We start from the raw sequence: 22,482 nt of genomic DNA on the forward strand, positions 1-22,482 counted from the left end.
CATCCATAGACTCTTAAGTATTTGCCTATTAAAATCCAAACTGCAACTTTTTGCTGGGCAGTGTATATTATGTATGACAGTGATGGTAAAATGCATCTGCTCAAACTGAACCCTTACAAGTTCCAAAAGGTAACAAATATGTTTTATTTTATTCTTTTGCAATTATTAAAATATCAAGAGAGCTTTATACTGTTGTGGTAGTTGGAGAGCCATCTGTGTTAGATATAGATCCAGGTCACTGAAGACCCCAATACGTATTGATTGACGAAACAGTCATGCATTTAAGGGTTAATATAACATGCTGCCATATGTTTCATGCTTCTTCTTTTTTTCTCTCGCTCTAAAGCCTCTGCAGTTTGCATTATTATTATTTTTTTTTATGGTAATAGGTTTGTACCACTGTGGCAAAGTGACATTGTCACTGTCAAATAGGTGTGTTTGACTTGAAGTGGCGCTGCACAGACTGATCGGTTTATGACAGCAAAGTACCACGAGAGCGATTCAAAAGCAGACAGAGCCGTCTGATCTCTAATCGCTCTCGCAGCACTTTGATGTCATACAAGCACACTTAACGTTTCTCTGCCACACTAATTGATAACGAAATACGTTGTTTACTATCATTGTCAATTACTAACCATTTTATCAATACGTGTATGAAAGAGTTTATCAAAGAATGTTGTACTTTTCGCTTCATTTAACACAAACTTAAATGTGTACAATAGACACGCAAATTCTGTGTGGGCCTACCACAAAATTGCCTGCACCTTGCTGTGATTTAAACAAATGTATTTACTGTATCACTATTACTTATCTTCACTTTAGCCTTTCTTGGTCTTTATCCAGTCTGGGTCAGCTGGGGTCATACTGTGCTGTGGCACATTTGCTCTGATGGTATTAGTCATCCCCTCTCTTCTTTGCTTTTGGGACAAACCCAAAGGTTTCGCTGGCTCTGTGGTTCAGGGACTGATGCTATCAGAGTTAGGAGACCTACAACCCAGACTCTGTTGTGTACACTTATCCCTTTCCTCAGGGCTTGTGTGTGTGTGTGTGTGTGTGTGTGTGTGTGTGTGTGTGTGTGTGTGTGTGTGTGTGTGTGTGTGTGTGTGTGTGTGTGTGTGTGTGTGTGTGTGTGTGTGTGTGTGTGTGTGTGTGTGTGTGTGTGTGTGTGTGTGTGTGTGTGTGTGTGTGTGTGTGTGTGTGTGTGTGTGTGTGTGTGTGTCCCGCTCATGCACTAGCGCTGATTCCAATAGGCCTCCACCAGAGATGCTTTGTGGAATTGTATCCAATTTTTCTGTCTCTGAGACGGTTTGAGGGTAATTTACCACCCAATCCCATTAGCCCGTGACGGATATAGAATGTAGTCTTAGAAAATGGCTGTTAAATCTGCCTTGCGGTGTTTGTTTCATTCCATAAGCTATTATAAACCATCCTTTAATTATTATTTGGTGTTGGGTGGGAATTTGCTACTGTGTGTGTAGCGTATGTCTCAAATCCTGACAGATTATTTAACTTTTAACTCGCATTGCTTTTGAAATGCGATGGAAGCTGGTTTTTCATGTCTGCTTTTTGAAATTGATTTCTTCAAATTAATGCTCTATAAATTTATTGCATTTAGGTGATTTGAATGGAAGAAGTGTTTCTCCAGGGAAAAAAAAAAAATCAGGTTGTTCAGTCAGCTTTGAGACTGACAGCCATTTTTACAGGTGTGACTCAAATTGTCTTATAGGGTACAAGTCAATTTGAGAGTCACACCTGTAAATACAGTTTAAAGCATTGCATTCAGTAAGATATTTTATTTTTTAAAAAGCAATTAATACTTGTATTTAGCAAGGAGGCATTAAATTGATCAAATGTGACACAGATTTTCTTAATCTTATGTTATGAAGAGCCAACATAAATACACATGATACATGTTTTAAAATGTATTTAATTATATTTCTGCAAAACAACAAAAAAAACAAACATATATTAATAGACCAGTACTGAACATAATCTAGTTAACATTTATAATTAATTTATTACTGAAATATTGTTAAAGTATTTATTACAATGTACTTTAAATAATATTTAAAAAAATAAATGTCAGAAAAATATCTGTTCTGCTGTTAAATAAATACCAGTAGTGACATTTTATGAGGATGCTGTCATGTCACCATCAGTATCCCTGTGTACTGAGCCGGGGTCCTTGCTGTCCTTTCCAGTGCCTGAATTCGTGCTCACAAAATAACGATTCTCAACCTAGAGAACTGATTGAGACCCACCAACAGTTATTGTACTGTGTAATAATATTTGACAATATTACTTTTTTTTTTTTTTTTTTTTTTTTTTTTTTAATTATTATTATTATTATTAAATGTGAAAGGAGTCCCTTTTAAGTTGTCTAAGAAGAGTCTCACTGTGTGTGCGAAAGAAGAATACCTTGGACATTTCATCACTGAACGCATGACAGATGATGAGGATATTGAAAGGCAACGCCATATGATGTATATGCAGGCGAATGTACTTTAATGTAAGTTTAGTTTCTGTTCAGATGAGGTGAAGGTGTCACTATTTAAAGCATATTGTACAACGCTTTTATACTGCTCATTTGTGGTTCAACTATAGAACATCTAGTTTACAGGAGCTGCAGGTAGCTTATAATGATGCAATAAGAATTTTACTAAAGAAACCTAGATGGTATAGTGCAAGTGAAATGTTTGTGAGTGCAAGAGTAATTACTTTTAAAGCACTGTTAGGAAATCTCATGTATAGATCTATCTGCCGGCTAAATACTTCTAAAAATGAGATTATTGTGGGTCTATCAAATATGAGGGTTAGTACACGCTATCAGTCAAAGCTGTGGAGACATTGGTATTGTATTTTGTAACTCTTTGTGTGTGGTAGATGCTGTGGGCTGTATATGTTGTCCTTAGGGTTGCAACGGGGTGGAAAGTTTCCGGTAAATTTCCAGAAACTTGGGAATTAGGGAATTTTGGAATTATTCTAATTCGAAAACTTAACAGGAATTTATGGAAATGTATGAGAATTTATGGGAATTGGAAATTTTGGGAAATTTATATAAATTTAAAATATTTATATAAAATGTATCATATAAAAACAAATATAAACATTTTGTTTGGTCATAACATGAAATAAGTTATTTTTCGCATTCAATTCTAATTTAGTAAATACTGTATGTAAAATAAATATATTTTTATTGCAGCAATTTTTTATGTGTTATTTCAGTGTCACATGATCCTTCAGAAATCATTCTAATATGCTGATTTCATACTCAATTATCATTGTTGGAAACAGTTGTGCTGCTGAATATTTTTTTGGAACTTGTAATACTATTTTCAGGGTTCACTGATTAATAAAAAGTTAAAAAGAACAATTTATTCAAAATAGAAATCTTTTCTAACAATATCACTTTAATATCACTTTTTATCAATTTCACACATCCTTGCTGAATAAAAGTATTAATTTCTTTCAAAAAAAAAAATGACTGACCCCACAATTTTGAACGGTAGTGTATATTGTTACAAAATATTTCTATTTTAAATAAATGCTGTTTTTTAAAATTTTTGATCATCAAAGAATCCTGAAAAAAGTATCACGAGTTAAAAAATATCAAGCAGCACAACGGTTTCCAACATTGATGATTATCAAATTAGCATGTTAGAATGATTTCTGAAGGATCATGTGACACTAAAGACTGGAGAAATTATGCTGAAAATTCAGCTTTGCATCACAGAAATAAATAATATTTTCATTTATATCAAAATAGAAAACCATTATTTTAAATTGTAGTTATGTTTCACAATATTTTTTTTTTTTTTTTTTGATCAAATGTGCATGTTATGGACTGGGGGAGTGCACAGTGCATGCAGGGGGTGTGGCCTCAATAGCCCTGCAATAAGTAGTGTTCTGTGTGAATGTGATTGAGGAATGTGCAAGGTAAAAATTCAACTAAAATTGCATTAAATATGGTTGTTTTAACCAACATTATGCTGTAAAATGTTTTTTTTTTTTTTTTAACTACATTTAAGTACCCTGTTATAGGCTAACCTGCAATTTTGCAAATTCCCTGTTTATTCCCATATATTCTCGTTAATTCCCATTATATTCCCATAGAAAGTTTCCAGCTTTGAAAATTCCTGGAATTTTGCGATCCTGTTCTTTTTTTCTTTTTTTTCTTCTTCTTCTTCTTCTTCTTTTTGGACCTTGAATCTGTAATAAAGATTGATTGATTTGAATCTTTTTAAAAATAAAAAAATACAAAATTCAATGGTAGTGTACATACAAATGCAGAAAGAGGATCCAGTACTGTCTGTGAACGGGTAACTGAGGTCAGTCTCCTAACTTGTGATATCCTTCAATAAGACACAACAGACGCAACAGCAATACATATCAGACTTTGTGTTACCTCTTGTCTTAAACCACATAATTACAAAATTATTATTACAATAATAATGAATGTAAACAACTTGCAGAGATCATACTTGTACCATCTGACTGCTGCATATTCATTTCGGCATTGATAGTTTTGACATAGAAATGCATAAATCCAAGTCTAAGGATGTGAACGGCTCCAGATAGAACGTCACCGGTTGCCATCTTGTAATTACAGGTATGACATGCTGTGAACGCAGAATAAGATCATTTTTTTGGTTCAGGAGGAACTTTAAAAGGTGGCTGCTGTTTGTTTGCAATACTCTGTGACTGTCTGCGTACAACTCTGCATAGCCTCATGAAACATGCTGGTGACGTGTGATGTCTGCGCGAACAGGGTGCTTATGAAAATACGTATGTTGACAGGACCGAATGCAATGATTGGATGAACATTTTTTGGTCCTGAGACTTCCGTTGAAGATATATTTACATGTTTAAATATTTAGACCACTTCTATTATTGATTGTTATCAGGATGTGAAAAGAGTTTCAACCAGTATAATAAAGTGTTTATAAAAAAATAAATAAAAATGCCTATCCTACATTTAATTTTTATTCTCCTGTTGTTATCAGACTCTCAGATATTAAGCTAAAAACTCTGGTTCTGTTAAATTAGTTTTTCTTGTTCTCCACCTCCTAAACACTTAAAATACTTTTGTTTTTCCCTGCTACCACACAATATCACCAATTTGTGACATTTTTCATAACCTGAGAGAGGTTTACAGTTACTGGCAATAATGTAACAAAGCGTGTCTTATTCCATATGTGCGTCAACAACGTTACAGACAACTAGTTGTCGACTGCATTTCTGTCCGTGCACAGCACATCAACTGAACATGCTCTAAAAATATGACTCTGGTGACTCAGGTCTCCAGTCTCTGGCTGAGATTGATAGAACAAGAACATCTGCAAAGGTTGTGTGTGTTTTATATAAGAATTTTCTTATATTCACAAAGTCTGCATTTATTTGATTAAAATTACAGTAAAAACGGTAATATTGTAAAATATTAAATGTATTTTAAAATAACTTTTTTTATTTTATTTAAAAAAAATATATATTCCTTTGACAGCTGATCATTCTAATATGCTGATTTGGTGTTCAAAAAGCATTTCTTATCAATGTTGAAAACTTGTGCTGCTTTTTTTTTTTGGTGGGAACTGCTAAAATAATTTCTTTGGTGAACAGAAATTACAGCATTTATTTGAAATAAAAATATTTTGTATCTTTACAAATGCCTTTTGATCAATTTGATGTGTCCTTGCTGATTAAGTGTTCATTTCTTAATGACTCCAAACTTTTGGACCATACTTGCATGGCTTTATCCTGGGTGTGAGGATAAAGGTTTGACTGCTGTTACAACTAATGCGTGTGTAACCGCATTGTGTTGTTTCTCAAATGTTTGTTTTCAGTGATGAAGTACTGTAGAAGTTTACTTGTTCTAGCTCATGTCCAAGTATCTAAATTGCTGGCTTTGTTTGTGTTTATTTTTACTGAAGAGCAAAATGGAGAGAGGCATTATTTGAATGTTAAGGCTGTTCTAGTTTTGTACTTGTTTTCTTTGTCTGGAGTTTTTCAGCATGCAGTATATCTTTGTTTCGCCTGTAGTACAGCTGACTCTAACAAGTCTGTGACCTATAAATATGGAAATGGTCAAAAACCTTATGTTCACTTGAGTTATTTTGGTGCTAGATAAGTGCAGGCCCTCTCTCTGTTTTTTCTTTTTTTTTTTTTTTTTTTTTTTTTTTCTGTCAAAGCAGCATCCATGTTGTTTTCAATTTTGGGACTTGTATTTGTATTTGGGTATTTGCAGTCATGTCCAAATATATAGTTGTTCTGGCACTGTTCAAATATTCTCAAGGGGATTGTTTGATTTGTTGATGTACTTTCATGTTTGTGTTGTGTTTTCTGTGGTTTTTGTATTTGCCGTTTGATACTGGAGTGTTTTGGCTGGTGTGTGTGTATGTAAGGTGAGCAGGTTTGTCCCTGTCTCTGGGCCCCTCCGCAGTGCAGCTTCATAGGTATTGTTTTCATGCCATCCGCATAAATTAACCTGTCACACAGACGGCTCTCCTTACCCACGTTCTCCTGGGAGGGCCCAAAACAGGCCACTCGCACTCTCACACACACTGAGAGAACATGATGCCCTCAGAAATGTGATTTTTCACAAACTTGCTAATGTGATGGTGAGGCTTGTATGTTTTTCGATTACATAAGCTGGTGTTTTATCACTAGAAATGCCCCTTTTTCTTCTTGGTTGATGCAGTTCTTACCAGAAAAGGAGGGAATGGCTGAAATGTGGCCACAGTCTTTATTTCACCCCTTTGGAACTTCACAAACCCCTTTGCAAACAGGCCACCACTTGATTCAAAGCTATAATGAAAACATGAACACATACACAGTCTAGATGTAGGATATAGTTTGATACATCAGCTGGATGAGATCAGATATACAATGTTTCCACATTTTCATCTCCTGACTGCTGTTTTTTCCCTTATGTTTATGCTGGCAAATTGTGCATATGTCATTCTCCACGTATGTTTCACAAGGGGAAACTTGGCTTTGATGTTTTTTGTGGATGTTGGGATATGGAGTGTGTATCAATCAATGGATTCTGAGATTAATTAGACCATCAGTTTGTGAATGCTTTCCTTTTGGGTCAGATAGGCCAGATTGATGTTAAATGTTGGATGTTGGGTTAGTTCACCCAAAAATGAATTTGTCATTAATTACACTCCCTTGTGTCATTCTATAACCCTTTGTTCATCTTTTGGAACACAAAATAAGATATTTTGATGAAATCCGAGAGTTTTTTTTTTTTCTTTTTTTTTCTTTTTTTTAATCCTCTGTTGAAAGCAACGAAATTACCTTAATATTAACTTATTAATTAATATTTTTACATTAACTGAAGTTAATTTGGCAAAACACTCTTATGTGCTGTTTTTATTTAAAAAATGCATAATACAGTAAAGTGATGAGTGTAAGAGAACAGAACTTCCATTTCTGCAGCACATTCACTATGTCCTGTAAACATAATTTCAGTATGTAAATAAAATGTTAATTATAAGATCTATATATAGATACAAATATAGATCTTACTAATGTAGTAAATGTTAATTTGGTAATGAAAGTTGACACATTGTTTAACGTTGTGATGAAACCATAATGACAATCTTTTCCTGGGTATTGTGACATAAATCAAAATGAAACGGATTATCAGAAAAGAAAAATGCAGTGACTTTGCTTTCCATCGGTTGCTGATTGGATGGAGGAAGATCTAAAAATATAAGCTTACAGTCAAGTGTTAGAAAAGAGCATGATTTAAGTGGACTAAATGATTAGAGAATACTTGTATACATCACCAGAGAGAAGTAATTTCACCTTAAATCAAGTTATGACATTGATTTAAAAATTAACAGGTCAAAAAATATGCATTAAATATAAAACATACACAAACAAATTGTTCACAATAAGATAACATGCATTTAGAAAATATGGTGAATTTTTATTTCATGTTGACTTGAAACCACAGTGTGAATGTCTTAAGATTTATTTGTCTCTCTTATATCCTCTCTGGGTACCTTGTCTCACTATAATAAATGACCGTGCAATAATGTTTTAGCTATTTAGTTATTTTTGGAATTTTTAAAACGCTTTTAGAACTATCCAGACACAAGGATTCTCCAAAGACTTGTATTAGAAAAGACAAGAGCAAAAGCTTGTCTTTGATTGGTCAGTAACGTTTTTAAGGCAACACTTAGCAAAGGATCCATTGCAAATTAAATGTAAACTCATCTCAGAAATTGCCTAAAATGAAATTAAGCCTAATCATGTGATCTAAGCCTAGTTTTAGAAGGCTGTATTGTTTTGTTTTTTCAGTCAGTTTCTTATGCATCCTTCTGTGATATTCTTGAATTTGATATTTTCTATGCTTTCGTTTGTTTTTTATTCTCAGTGTAAGAAGACACACATTCCTTACAGAGATAGCAAGCTGACACGGCTCCTCAAAGACTCTCTGGGTGGAAACTGCCGAACTGTGATGATCGCGAACGTCAGCCCGTCCTCGCTCTCCTATGAAGATACACACAACACTCTCAAATATGCCAACCGCGCCAAGGAGATCAAATCCACTGTAAGTCCTACACATACATGCACTGCTTCAGCTGTCCCCCAACCAACAAAATGCCTTAAATCACCCACAAGTTCAACACCAACAAAGTGATTTATAATATAAATTGTATTTCTGATTCTCTCACTGTTTTTCAGCTGAGGAGTAACGTGATGAGCTTGGACAGTCACGTTGGCCAGTATGCAATCATCTGTGAAAAGCAGAAAGCAGAGGTAAATAAATAACACTCGATGAATCTCATCCTTAATCACGTCTTAATGTGGAACTATTTACTTTGTAAATCTGGTTTGCTTCTCCTGTTAGGTGAGATGGGTCTAATCCACATGAGACTAGCTTGCCTAATGAGAGTGTATGTGCTTGCAGATTGTCATGCTGAAACAGAAACTCAAAGAGTACGAAGAGCGGAAGGTGGAGGTTCCTGCCCTTAATCCAATCCCCATCCAGAGAAGAGCAGAATTTGAGAAGTAAACAGTGTGTGTGTGTGTGTGTGTGTGTGTGTGTGTGTGTGTGTGTGTGTGTGTGTGTGTGTGTGTGTGTGTGTGTGTGTGTGTGTGTGTGTGTGTGTGTGTGTGTGTGTGTGTGTGTGTGTGTGTGTGTGTGTGTGTGTGTGTGTGTGTGTGTGTGTGTGTGTGTGTTGTATGAGGACGTTTGCGTCCAGTCCATAAGTGTGCACTCATGCGGCACAGCAAACTCTATATCAGCATGTGGCTTGAGACCTGTGTTTTTGTTTGTTTAGATGTTGTTTATTTTATGCCATGTGTGATGTGCCGCTCTTTAACGCTGTCCTTTGAAACTTTGAATATGCCTCAATTATTCATAAGTAAGAGTACACAGGACAAAGCCAGACACCATCGCAGGTGGAGGTCTTCTTACATCTGCATTTTTCATCAGGCCCAGTGGAGAGTGGAGACTTGTGCTTTGTGTTTTCCTCTTTCTTTAATTTTTTACGTTTGTTTATTTTTAATTGTTTATTGTTTGTTTTGGACAGAAATGTATCACCGTTTTGCGACAGATCCCACCGCCCCACCCCTCAGCCTCGAGATTTTTTTTTTTGTGTGTGTATGTGTGGTTCTCGTCAGCAAAAACCGCCGCAGCATCCATAGATGGGAGGGAGAAAATGAAGGACAGGCAGAGGGAGGAGAGAAAGAGGGAAAATAGCGAGGGTGGGAGGGATTGAGAGGGGAAGGAGGAGGGGAAAAAGCTGAATGAGTCTCACTCCTACGTGTTTCATTCACCGGCATCAGAATTCACAACTTGCCGAGTGAGTGAGGGAGAGGGAGAGAGAGGTGCTTGGCGGCAGGGAGGGGCAGCGTGCTCCTGCCCGCATTAATAATGCAGGAGTCTGGCAGTGTCGGCGCTGCACCAACATTATGGCCCCAAATACAGCCTCTGCACTCTCTCTCAATGGACTTTTTTTTTTTTTTTCAAAACTAATACCGCCCACACACAGTTCAGGTGATATCTCAAAGTATTCAATGAGGTGCCGTATGCTTTGTTGCAAAAGGCTGTGTGGAGTATTGAAGGCTCTCAGTGGAGAATGTGTTTTGAATGAGAGCATGGTGGCCTTTAGCGCTTACCTATATTAAATTAGAAGAAAAGGATGCAGTAAGGTGAGATATCTTCTCCGTGATTATTGGATGATGCATTTATGGCCAACAGTTGGGGTGTGTTTCTATTTTTCTTAGTGCGACCTGCACTACTGCTCAAAAGTTTGGGATCAGTAAAATTTTTTTATTGTTTTTTTTTGTCTCTTACAACCCCTGACAAAAGTTATGGAATCACAACACTTGGAGGATGTTCACCCAGCCATTTTACTTTACAGCAAACATACAAATCACAGATATGACACACACAAAAAAAAATTGTTCAATAGCTTAACATAGCTTAAAAACCTCTTTTTAAATTATTATTATTGACATGTATTTTACCAGATCAAGTTGAGGAAAAAAGGAATCACTCAGTGTTAAGGGGGGGGGGGGGGGATATAGAATCATCTTTTAAAATAAAATAAATATTATTACCATTTAAAATGACTGTAAAATGTAATTTATTCCTCTGATGGCAAAGTTGAATTTTCAGCATTACTCCAGTCTTCAGTCACATGATCCTTCAGAAATCATTGTTATATGCTGATTTGGTGCTCAATCATTATTTTAATTTTTTTTTTTTATTATTATTATTATTATCCATGTTGAAAATGGATGTGCTGTTTAATATTTCTGTGATTCACATTGTTTCTTTGATTCTTAGAGCAGCATTTATTTGAAATATATTTCTGTTTGTATCAATCTTTACTGTCACATTTGATCAATTTAAAGCATCCTTGATGAATAAAAGTATTCATTTAAAAAATATAATCTTGCTACACCCCAAATATTTGAATGACTGTGTACTCAGAATAATAATTAAAGGTGCCATCTTTGGTTTTTTTGTGGCCTGCTAATTTTTATTTTTTATTTTATTTGTATTTTTTTGCGGCCATGTTGTTGCTCCTTTTTTTTGTTTGAGTTTATTTATTGGTGTTTATCAGATGAGGAAATTGACAGTAAAGTGCAGGGAGAGAGATAACTAAATGTTTTTAAAATGACCTTGATACTCAGTTTCAATGTTTTTCATTACTTTAAATTTCAAAAAGACCATTTAAAAAGTTTGGGGGCGGTAAAATTTTTTTATATTTTTTAAAGAAGTCTCTTATGCTCACAAAGGCTGCATTCAAACTCATGGCCCTGTGAGCACGTCATCTCTTATAGGTCAGAAGCAGTGTGATACTCTCTGCCACAGTTCCAACAATTTTTTTAATTTATTTTTTATACATATACTGTAAAGAGGATAGGAAATCATGGTGAAATGCCTCTTTTGTGTGTCAGAACATATGCATTAACCACCAGGCAACTTTTCATACACAGAACATGTAGAGTCAGTATAGGTGAGAGGAAAAATGAGTGATATCCATTGAATAGAGACAATAAATTAATGTCTGTGTGTTTTTTGTTTTTGTGCAGGATGTCTGAGTCCCTGCGAAGTGTGTTTTCAGCACGCTTGCAGGTCCGTAAAGAGCATCTGAACATCGAGAAGCAGCTGAATGAAAGCAGGATGACAATGAGACACAGAGAGTTGTGGCACCAGCAGAGCCTGATCTTCTTTCCTGACAACAGGGCTGAAAGGGTAACAACACTGATTCATACGCATACACGGTTGTTTAAAACTCTAGAATCAGAATGACTAGATACACTACAATTCAAAAGTTCAGTGAGACATTGATAATAATAACAAAGTTTTCTTAAGCCCAGCATATTAGAATGATTTCTGAAGGATCATGTGGCACTGATGACTGGAGTAATAATGCTGAAAATTCAGCTTTGCCATAAAGTTTCACAATATTACTGTTTAATTTTATTTTTAATTAAATAACTGCAGCTTTTGGTAGTATAAAGCTGGGGACTTAACGACTAGCTGAAACATTGAGACTGAACTGAACACACTATATGATTTTAAATGCTGACTGTAAACACAGACTGAACACAACTGGCTCTGACTCAGCACGTTTGGGCATGGTCAGTCGTAAAGTATCAAATTACATTCATAATCAGCCTTACAATTGTTAAGTGTGTCCCTGGCTTTAGAGACTCCTTTCAAAAATATTAGAAAAATCTTACCACCCCCAAATTCTTTGAATTAATTTTTTTTTTTTTTTTTTTTTTTTTTTTAAGTTATTGAAAACTTTAAAGTGATACTCTTTCAAAAACATTTAGTCCTGGAAAAGTAATAAATTAAAAAACAAAAAATGTTCTTAATTTTTCTAATTTTAAGTCAGAAATGTCTATTGTGGAATTTTTTTTTTCTACTCATAATAGCAAAAAATTGCTTTATTTAAAATTTTTATAAATCCTTATCCAGTAAACATGAATGACTGAAAAATAAATCTTTGTTCAGTATGTGTGTGAACTCTGTTTTAGTCATTTGTTTGTTTATTTAAGGCTACCTGTAAATATGAGCGTAAACTGGCTTCCCTGAAGTCTCACCAGGAGCACTTGCAGAAACGCTTGTTGGAGAGTGAAAAGCACTTCCAGGACAACGAAGGATGGCTTCACCGCATCGAAAATGAGATGAAGCTTCTCGGACATGAAGGTCACACTCCAGAGGTCAGGGCTGGGTCACTTTTACTTCATATTAAGGTTGCATGGGCAATATACATGCAGTGTCACGCACACAGACCTGCCAACATGTACGCATTTTGCATAGCGGGTACGCATTTTGACCTCAAAGTACGCTGGTGCTATTTGTCACTCTATGCTACGCAAAAACCCGGTGAGTCCTCTGTGCGCGCGTAGTACTCAAATCCAGCAAAAGGAAGAGTTCAACCAATCATAGCGCTGGGTTCATTTCCCCAAATAGCAAGCGGGGATGATTGACAAATGTGTACGGCCTATCAATATCGATATCAATAATTGCAAATCGAAATCCCGATCGATCCCTCCTTCCACTCCCACCGTCTCTGACTGAAATCTCAAGCGAGGACAGTACAGTAGTCACGGTACTTCTAACTCCTTAAGGTAAACGGGTATAAAATGCTCAAGTAATGTTGAACAACAAATCTAAATAAAATTGAAATCTCTATATGGCTTAGTGATTATGAAAATGCTGTGATGTGTGATTAACTGACAAGCGAGTCTGGAGAAACGGGTGTTTATGGATTTATTCTCATTGTTGAGAAATGTATAGCCTACATGTGTTGCGTTATTGTGTTAATACTAACTAAAGTACCTGATTATGCTACTTATTTTGAATAAAAACTAGCACATTAGTTACTTATGCATTTAAAAGTACCGTTTTCACACAAACACGAACGCACAGAGAGAGGGAAGATCATTGTAAAATGAAAATTGCCGTTCTATGTTTAAAATTTGTTCTAGCTTGTTATTTTTTTGTCAGAAAACATTTTTAATTATCCATCCATGTTTTTAAGATTCGTTAAATGACAGACACTTTAGTTAACACAACCCCGCCCTTGTTATATGTCGGACTAACATCTATTCTTGAATACTCTACGTTTTTCTCTTATTGGTCCTTTTCTATTCATTGTCAACTGTTTTTTATAAATATGTTTGTATTGGCTAACCTTTTATTCAGTGAAGACCGCTCGTTACAAATAGAAACCCTTTTTTTCTTTGGGATTTAGTGTCATATTTGGATATTGAAATAATAAATTAAGTATTTTAAATGAATCACATGTAAACTCAGTTTTCTAAGGGTTTCTTAATTTTAGACTAGTTTTCATTACAAAACCTGTATAAAAGACTCGACTGTCAGGTTAGTTGTATGTAAATATAGCCTACTTGAAATTGCAAACAATTTTTTTTTAGTCTATATTAAATAATGGAATGCGATTCACTTGTGGTTGTCAGTTTGTATAAGCACACACATTATGCAATACAATATTAATCATGAATTAAAGCAGGTGTAGTGAAATTTTTAATTGTCAAATTAAAAAATTTTAACAGTCAAAATGTGCTTAACGAAGATGGGTGTGTGTGTGCTTTGTGTATTGTATTATCAAAAATGTAAAAAATTATAAAAACCCCAGTGTCCCGTCCCGTCACACTGGTACTTGAAAAAAAATCCCAAGGTTGGCAGGTCTGCGCACAAGGTGCTGCAAAGGACGCAAGCACAACCGTCAAACACGTCCTTCTAGCCCATATTTACATAGAAACAAAATGGAAAAGCGGCTCAGTGGATTGTCAAAATGTGTTCTTTGTGAACAACCCCTAACCGTAGATTGGTTGTTTTGTAACTCAATTTCGTAAGATGAATCTGCTTTTGCATTGATGGTCAGATTTGTCTTTCATCTATTATGAATATTCTTACCTTCAGGTTTGTCTCCAGTTTAAAAAGTCAATCAAATAAAAATTAAAATGGGACTTTTATCTCATCAAATCGCTAGCCTCGAAAAATAGATGTTACTTCATATTTATGTAATATAAAAACCATCTTGGGGTTGAATTTGCAGCAAGAATAGCTGTATTGTATATTGTGATATAAGAATTTGTCATACCGCCTACTCCTGCAACAGATATGTTGTTTTTTTGTCCTTCAGCTTACTGTGATATTTCTTTGAGGGCTCATTTCAGCCTCAGAGTGGACAGCCTTGGCCTGTTATCCATTTCGAAATGCCATTATTGAATGTTTTCATGTTTTCTACCCGAGCAGTGAAGCTCTAGGGTGCCAGTCTGCAGTGTTGTGATGTCTGAGGCAGACATACTCCTCTGAGGCCCTGGATAGCGGAGCTCTTCTGATGCACTTCTTTGAGCTCATCAGACGGCCAACTACACTTAAAGCTGGCATAAATTTCATATCTATATCTTTTATATACCTAAACCTTTTAGTTTGACCGTGACATTCTTCTGAAACAATTTAAAAAATTTTGCAGCCATGCACACTGTTAATCAGTCTGCATGTAGGAGGCAGACATTCATAAACAGACTAAAAATAAAAAACAGGCAAAAATCACCATTTGACATTGGTTTTATTGGACAGGCATAGAAAATATTGTGTGTTCTTTGTTTTTTTCCCTCATTTGTGGCCCTTTGAATAGACACTGTGACCATCTCTGTCTCTCTCACCCCCTCTTTTAGCTCTTCTCTCCATATCCCCACCGGAGGATGTCTTAATAAAAGAAAAATCAATGCTTTTCCTTCATCACTCCCTACAGCTGCTTACCTAAATCCACACCTCTTTTCTCACTCTCTTTTTGCTCTCCTGTTTTTTTTTTTTTTTTTTTTTTTCTTTTCCTGGAAGTAGAACAGAGTAGTGACGCACCCGCCCATCAAATGTTCTGTGCTCTGCTGTTTTGCGTTTTCTTGCGTCAGAGGGGGTAGAAGACTCCTCAGAAGTCGTATTTTTTATTTTTTTTTTGTGAGCTAAAGAAAACAAGGAGCTAGACTAAAAACAACATCTAAGCCATTTCATCATTTTTGTAGTGTCTTGCCTTTGTTGCCTTTCTCATTATAGTGCATAGATGAGATGGTTTAATCTTGTCGTTCTCTTCACCCAGAATGCCACGAGAGTCTCACTCCTGAGCTTGACATTCTATTAAAATTTGTCATCTAATAGATGGGAGACTGCACATCCCTATCTGTGTTCTGTTTTATGCTATAAATAAATGAATAATAATGAAGCAATGTAAAATGATATATAATCGCATATGTTAACATGTTATTTTACAGACCTAATTAAAATGTTTTGGTAAAAAGATGAATGTAAATATTGCTATTTATTGCTGTGTACTACTGGTGTATGTTAATCAGTATTTGTTTGTTTTTTTTAATCTGCTTGGATATTATACATGTATGTGTGTGTTATATTGAGATGTGTATATATATATATATAATATGTGTGTGTGTGTGTGTGTGTGTGTGTGTGTGTGTGTGTGTGTGTGTGTGTGTGTGTGTGTGTGTTATATTTATATATAATATATATATAATATAACATAATGTGTGTGTGTTATATTGATGCACAGACAGTGTATGTGCGCTCTCGACGCACTTGATCGCACATTGCATCATCTTTATGTTAAGTTGTATTTCTGTATACAGGAGCTGAAAAGAGAACTGCAGTGCCATCAGCTGCAGCTGCAGATCGCTGACCTTCAGCAACACATCAAGCACATGAGCCACCTCATCACTGTTCAAGACCAGGAAAACACTCACACGCACAAGTATGAGTCAAAACTCATAGAGCTTTTTCACCAGGTTTCATGATTTTTAACTTGGTCACCCTGAATCTGAGAGTGTTTGTGGGAACTGTCTTCTATATGCTCTGGAATGTTCTTTGTACATAAGTTTGTGTTATTCAGATTAATTTGAAATTTGCAATGTAAATGCCTCCATCTGTATCATTCAACTATACCACACTTGCTCTCCACCTGTCCTGTCAGGTTGGTGAACGCCCTGCTGTCCACCTGCCGTCAACAGCACCTGGCGTTGAAGGCCGCGAGCATTGCCACAGATGACGCTGCATGGGAGGAGCTGGAGCGCCTGGTGCATAGGGAGAGGGGTGTGGTCTGGGCAGACCAGGAGAAAGCAGAGGAAAGAGATGATGGTGGTATAGGAAGCACTCATCTACAGCCTATCCTGTCTTTCTCGCACCTTGTTTCTCACCAGAACACGCCATGCAGTGAGTAAAATCTCTCATCTTAGTTCAAACAGGTGTTATAAAGCCTTTGACCAAACATGGAGTAATATAACCCACAATGTCTGACTTAAAAGTACACTACTGTTCAAAAGTTTGGGGTCAGTAATTAATTAATATTTTCATTCAGAAAGGACGTGTTGAAAAGATGCTCTTCTTTTGAACTTTCTATTCATCAAAGAATCCTGCAAAAAACAATTTCAGAAAAATATTAAGCAGCACATCTGTTTTCAACATTTATAATAAGAAGAAATGTTTCTTGAGCACCAAATCACCATATCAGAATGGTTTCTAAAGGATCATGTGACACTGAAGACTAGAATAGAGGCAGCTGAAATTTCAGCTTTGCCAACACATGCGTAAATTACATGGTAAATAACTAATATTTTAAATGGTAATATTTCACAATATTTGTTTTTACTGTATTTGCATAAGAGCCTCAAAAACATTTAAAAAAAGTAGCAACCCCAAACTTTTGAACGGTAGTGCGTGTGTGTATATAATATAATAATATTATACATACATATACATAAAATTAAGAGACCACTCCAAGTTCAGAAATCAATTTTAAGTGGTCTCTTATTTTTTTCCATATATATATATATATATAATGTATATGTGTGTGTGTGTGTGTGTGTGTGTGTGTGTGTGTGTGTATATGTATATGTGTGTATATATGTATGTGTGTGTTTTTAATAACATTTTGTTAATGCAGATAATCACAATGAACATTAGCATTACAGTTTTAGCAGATAAAGACCAGAACTATAAACATCAAGCCAAACTACAGATTTTGTTTTAGTTGTTTCCTTTTTTTTTAGTGATATACATGTTGATTTTATTTCTATATATATATTTTTTTTTTTCTCTCTCTTTTTTTTTTTTAAATCCTATGTGTGACGACAAGGAGATCTTGTTTAAAAGGCTATTTATCTCCTGTTTTTGGGTTATGTCCTCAGCCGAGTATGTAAGGAAATAATCCAAAAGATAATATCAGCAAACTTCCTGTTTCCAAGTCATTTGTGTCACACAGCCACCTCATAGTGATCCCATTTTATGTCTGCCTTGTGATTTACTGTTTTCCGTGTCAGTGTAATGTGATCTGCATTGTATGGACATTGACAGATGTATGTGTCTTGATTTAAGACGTGTTTAGTTCCTAGAAATGACCAGCGCAAATGAATAACAATGCCTTCTCTTCACTCAGGCTCAGAAAAACACACACGTCGAACCTCACAGTGTCTCAGACCAACACAGTCATCTAAAGGTAAACTCATCTCTCTCTTTTTTTTCCCCCATGGTCTGCTTCAACATACTCGGCTTAAGTCATCAATCCAGCTGCCAGAATCTGTCACATTGCTCATACTGACATTGTTGCGACCATTTTTAAGTCTTTAAGGTTTTGAAAACTAGCTTTGTTTAAAATAGTCTCCTTAATCCTTTTCCATGTAAGCATTAAAATAAAATAGTGCTTTAATAATAGCCAAATCATATCAGTGTCTTAAATAAAAACAGTTTTACAATGATAATTATATGAATGGTTTTATTTTAGCTTAGGAACAGACTGAGTTGCTCCACATTATACATACTGACTGAATGAAACACATAAACAAGCTTTTACTGGTTGGAGGAAATTGAGGGGTGGGAGAAAGGGGAAAAGGAAGAGAGGAAAGCTTTGGGAAATAGAAGGAGTGGTGAGTTATGGCTCTGTAAATGGAGAGTAATGATATTTGCTGCAGAACAGGTGTTCCTCATTTGATTGAGACACGCTGTGGGAAATGTGCACACATTTCAGGAAAATACAGAGACCTGCAAGAAAGAAAAAGTGTGAAGTGGAGGAAAACAGACGGATACTGTTAAGAATTATGTTTGGAAAAAACTTCTGCATTGATGGTATTGGGAATATTTTGCATTGTCGAGCATCGTATTTATTAGAAACAAATTGTCTATAATTCTTCATTTTTGACAAGAAGATTGGGGAGTTTCTGCTGTTTATTTTTTACTTTTCCCCCCCTCCAATGGTTGTTTAAATTTGAATGATTAATTTCAAACACCATATGGGATTTGACCAGGTCAGGACAGTATAAAAGTGCATTTTCAGTGGAAGGAAATGGAGCTTTTTGGAAATGATGAATAATGATTAGTTTGCTGCCTCAAAAGAAACGTAAATGCATATTTCACGAAAAAATGGTGTGCATGTTTTTATCAGTCCACTGGGGGAAAAACTCATTTACAAGTTCCCATTCTTCTCCACTGAGCTATTCCGAGGACAAACTAGTCACTGGCTCTGCAAGGTTTCATTTTAGGCACTTAGCAAATACATGCAATATTCATGACCTCTACATTCCTTTATTGTTCTAAACATGAAATAAAGCATTTATTTCTTTTAGACAGATTTTAGTTTAGACTATATGTCCTGAACAGATTTTCCATTAATTTCTGTCTGTTTGTGTAGCTGTTCTGCCTGTTTTTTTTGTTGTTCTTTTGAATGTGATGCAATATTTTCAGATTGGCATCAAAATAAATTTGCTGCTGTTTTAAAAAGAGATTCTTATTTTCAAGGTTCACACTGTTGAACAAGTTCTTCTGGCATTCAAGCAGCAGGAAATAAAAGTTTGTCTTGCTTTGCGTTCCCTGCTTAAAGACAATAGAGATGGAGCCTTGTCTGCAGGAGCTGAAAGAGATAGAGAGATTCAAAGAGAGGGTTATGAATGAACCTCCGCCCCACCCCCACCATCGACGTGCTTCATGACGATACCGTCTCTGCACTCGTGCTCAAGTGCTCGGTGGAGAGAGGGAGCGAGAGCGTGAAGGGGTGGAAAATAGTGATGGAATAGAGGACAGAAGCAGGAGGGGTCACGTGTCAACGCGCACAAGACTGTTGTTCCTGCCTCTCAGACTGAAGTCTGCAGTCTGTTTCTTTCTGTTCTCCTTCCTTCCTTCACTATTTTCTTTCATCTCTCTGTAATCTGTGTGCTCTTTATTTTTTAATCAATCAATCTTTCCATCCCCATTGTCTGTCTCTCCTCCTCACCTCGCCATCTACGTCTAGCCTCTTTCAGTAGCGCCGACCCTCCGCCCTTCCGAATTTCATTCATAAAATCATTGCTCAGTGCAGGGAGAAGGGAGGGGGGGGGGGGCATTACATATAGTATGAAACGCTCCTGGATTGGGCGAGGACGATTCTGCAATAAAAAGCGAGCAAGCAATGAGAGAGCGAGAGCCAGGCGACCCTAATCCGCAGTGGCTTCCTCCAGAAATAGCACTTCATGCATGTTTTAATCCCACCAGCCAAAAATACGCCACCCAGAGCACTCTGCCACCAATTACTGATCGCACCTATTCCTCTGCCTCCGCTCTGGGCCATACATCACTGTCTGCCGCCCATCCTCTCCGTTTTTTTTTTTTTTTTTCTGTGCTTTGTCACCTGATCAGCCTGTGCCTCTCAAATGAAGTTATAACGCTTGTGCGTTACAGCTGCCAGCTTCGAGAGGCAGTCAAAGCAAAGTGAATTCAGTGAGAGTTTCAGAAGAGGCTTTTTTTTTTTAAGTTCTCAAACTTTCTTTTGCTAAAAAAGTGAGTATAGTTAGTCATTAACAGGATGTCAGGTCCTCTCCCATGCAATCCAGATTTCTGAGAATCAGCACTGACTCAGAAAGAAGGAGAGATGGCTGTGTGTCAACAGTTTAACCAGCAGGAGCTCTGAAGCATCGCGATTGGTCAAGAACGCTTAAGATGCAGCCGCAGTGTCTTTCTCTCCCTCGCTTTTCTGCATCGTGTGAGTCAGTGTGCGGCCAGACTGCGACGTGCTCCGGCATACTCCACCACTCAATATCCAACGTCAGACCGCTCCAACAGCTTCCTGGAGCCTTCCCTTGCCTTCCCCACCCACATACACCCACTGGCACACACATACACGTACTGTCTGTCTTGACTGAATAAAAGAACCTGCTCTTTAACAACACGCCCCTCTTGATGTGTTCTCGAACGCGCGCGTGACAAGTGTGCATAAATTACCACTGTTGTGATGAGTAAATAATGTTTGTGTATTTGTATCGGTGATGTACTTATTGCGTGTGTGAGCTATATGTGTCCAGGAATGCGCCTCATAAATCTGATGACTATAACTGAGTAATATTATAATATGCGCAGTTACTTGTGTTGGTCAGGATTTATTCAAACATTATTGGCCCCATCACTTTTTACTTTGGCCGATTTTGTCCCCATCACTTTATGAAAAAAAATGTGGTGGGTGTAATAATACAAAGGAAACAGCTCAGATTTTTAGAATGGGTGTTTTTGTTTCATTACTCTTTGAGATGTAGTGCTATAATTTATTCTCCTTTATACTTGCACGTCAATTAAAATTTTGCATTTGTTCTAATTTGTGGGAAGTGACAACAGGTATCTGTTTGCCTAGCTATCTTTACCCATCTGTTTATCATTATTCAACTGTATTTCTCTGTCTATCCTTCAGTTTCCCTGTCTAACTACTATCTCTCTTAACTCTTTCTGTCCATCTATCCATCTTTATCTTGCTATCTATCCAACCATGTCTGTCTCCCTCCCTCTTTAATTTGCTTTTCACTTTTTCAAGTCTAAAAAAACATAGTCAACAAAATCTAAGGACTTACAAATGGCAAATGTTGGAGTTCGAGAAGAACAATCATTCCCTCAAATCACTGTAACTTTTTTTGTTTTAACCCTCATGCGGTGTTCGGGTCATTTTGACCCTGAGAAGATTTTCTTTTTCCCGAAAATACTAGTTAATGTTATCACATTGGACATTCATGACAACTACTTCTCTTTTCTTTCTTTTTTTTTTTTTTTGATAATTTTTGTTCCCGGTCAAAAATGTTCACTACATATGACAGCTTTTCAGATTGTTGAACAAAGTCATTATTTTTGTTTTGTATTCATTTCATTTTTGGGTGAACTAACCCTTGAAAAAATGTTTTTTTGGACTTTTCTGATCATAATGTTGTTGACGATTCATCTTCGACTTGGAAAGAACCGGTATAACACATAGATTAGTTATCATAATGCTAAAAGATTCATGAGATAAACCTTTTCCATTTAGTCTTCTGATAAAGCTAGTAAATTTTGTTTTCTCTTTCAGGATGTAGCCCTCAACACCAGGAGGCAGAGGCTGAATGTCCTCTTAAAAAACCAATCAGGAGGAAGCTGTCTGTGTCTTCTGAAATCCCAGATGAGGATGGCCCTATTCCCGTGCCGTCTCATTACCCTCCTGCCCTTCAGGAGGTCTTAAGACAGGAGGGCATGTTCCCACTGCAGTACACTCCTGAAGGGCAACCGCACACCTCCAACACCTTTGATCTAAACTCCACTATCGACATTGGTCACAATGAGGACCCGTCAGGCGGTAATGCCACAGTCATCTTATCACCCGAGCCCCCTGGCCACACAACACTCCGGGCACTACGTGCTAACAATGGAAATGAGCCAGCTAAAAGGTATCACGTACTGTCGTTCGCATGGTTTAATAATGCTGATGTTGAAGTGAACTAGGTTGTTCTGTTTTGGCTGCCGTAAATAGGTTTCTCTCCAATTGGTTCCTAGGTTGGAGATCCCATCGCTATTAGACCTTCGAAGATCCAAACCGTCCTATATGGCCATGACTTCAGCTGCTCAGGGCAAGCGCAAGTTGTACTGGTGTGTGTTTATTGTGGGACCTGTTCGCTGGGGCTGTTTAAAATCATGCCCCATTGACATTTTGC

General features: G+C 36.6%; 1 protein-coding gene across 3 annotated transcripts in view; it reads left to right on the top strand.

Moving 5' to 3' along the window:
- The window catches only part of kif18a (kinesin family member 18A), a 30,347-nt gene that overhangs the window by 6,547 nt on the left and 1,318 nt on the right, over positions 1-22,482 (top strand). For all 3 annotated transcript variants that reach the window (XM_067400788.1, XM_067400787.1, XM_067400789.1), the window contains 10 exons: positions 8,384-8,560; positions 8,695-8,769; positions 8,921-9,021; positions 11,560-11,722; positions 12,535-12,699; positions 16,150-16,271; positions 16,491-16,729; positions 17,952-18,011; positions 21,864-22,218; positions 22,325-22,417. In XM_067400788.1, coding sequence (XP_067256889.1) covers positions 8,384-8,560; positions 8,695-8,769; positions 8,921-9,021; positions 11,560-11,722; positions 12,535-12,699; positions 16,150-16,271; positions 16,491-16,729; positions 17,952-18,011; positions 21,864-22,218; positions 22,325-22,417 — 1,550 coding nt within the window. The remainder of the gene's footprint in view (positions 1-8,383; positions 8,561-8,694; positions 8,770-8,920; positions 9,022-11,559; positions 11,723-12,534; positions 12,700-16,149; positions 16,272-16,490; positions 16,730-17,951; positions 18,012-21,863; positions 22,219-22,324; positions 22,418-22,482) is intronic.

Source organism: Chanodichthys erythropterus, chromosome 11 (assembly GCF_024489055.1).
Source record: "Chanodichthys erythropterus isolate Z2021 chromosome 11, ASM2448905v1, whole genome shotgun sequence".
Classification (NCBI taxonomy): Eukaryota; Metazoa; Chordata; class Actinopteri; order Cypriniformes; family Xenocyprididae; genus Chanodichthys; species Chanodichthys erythropterus.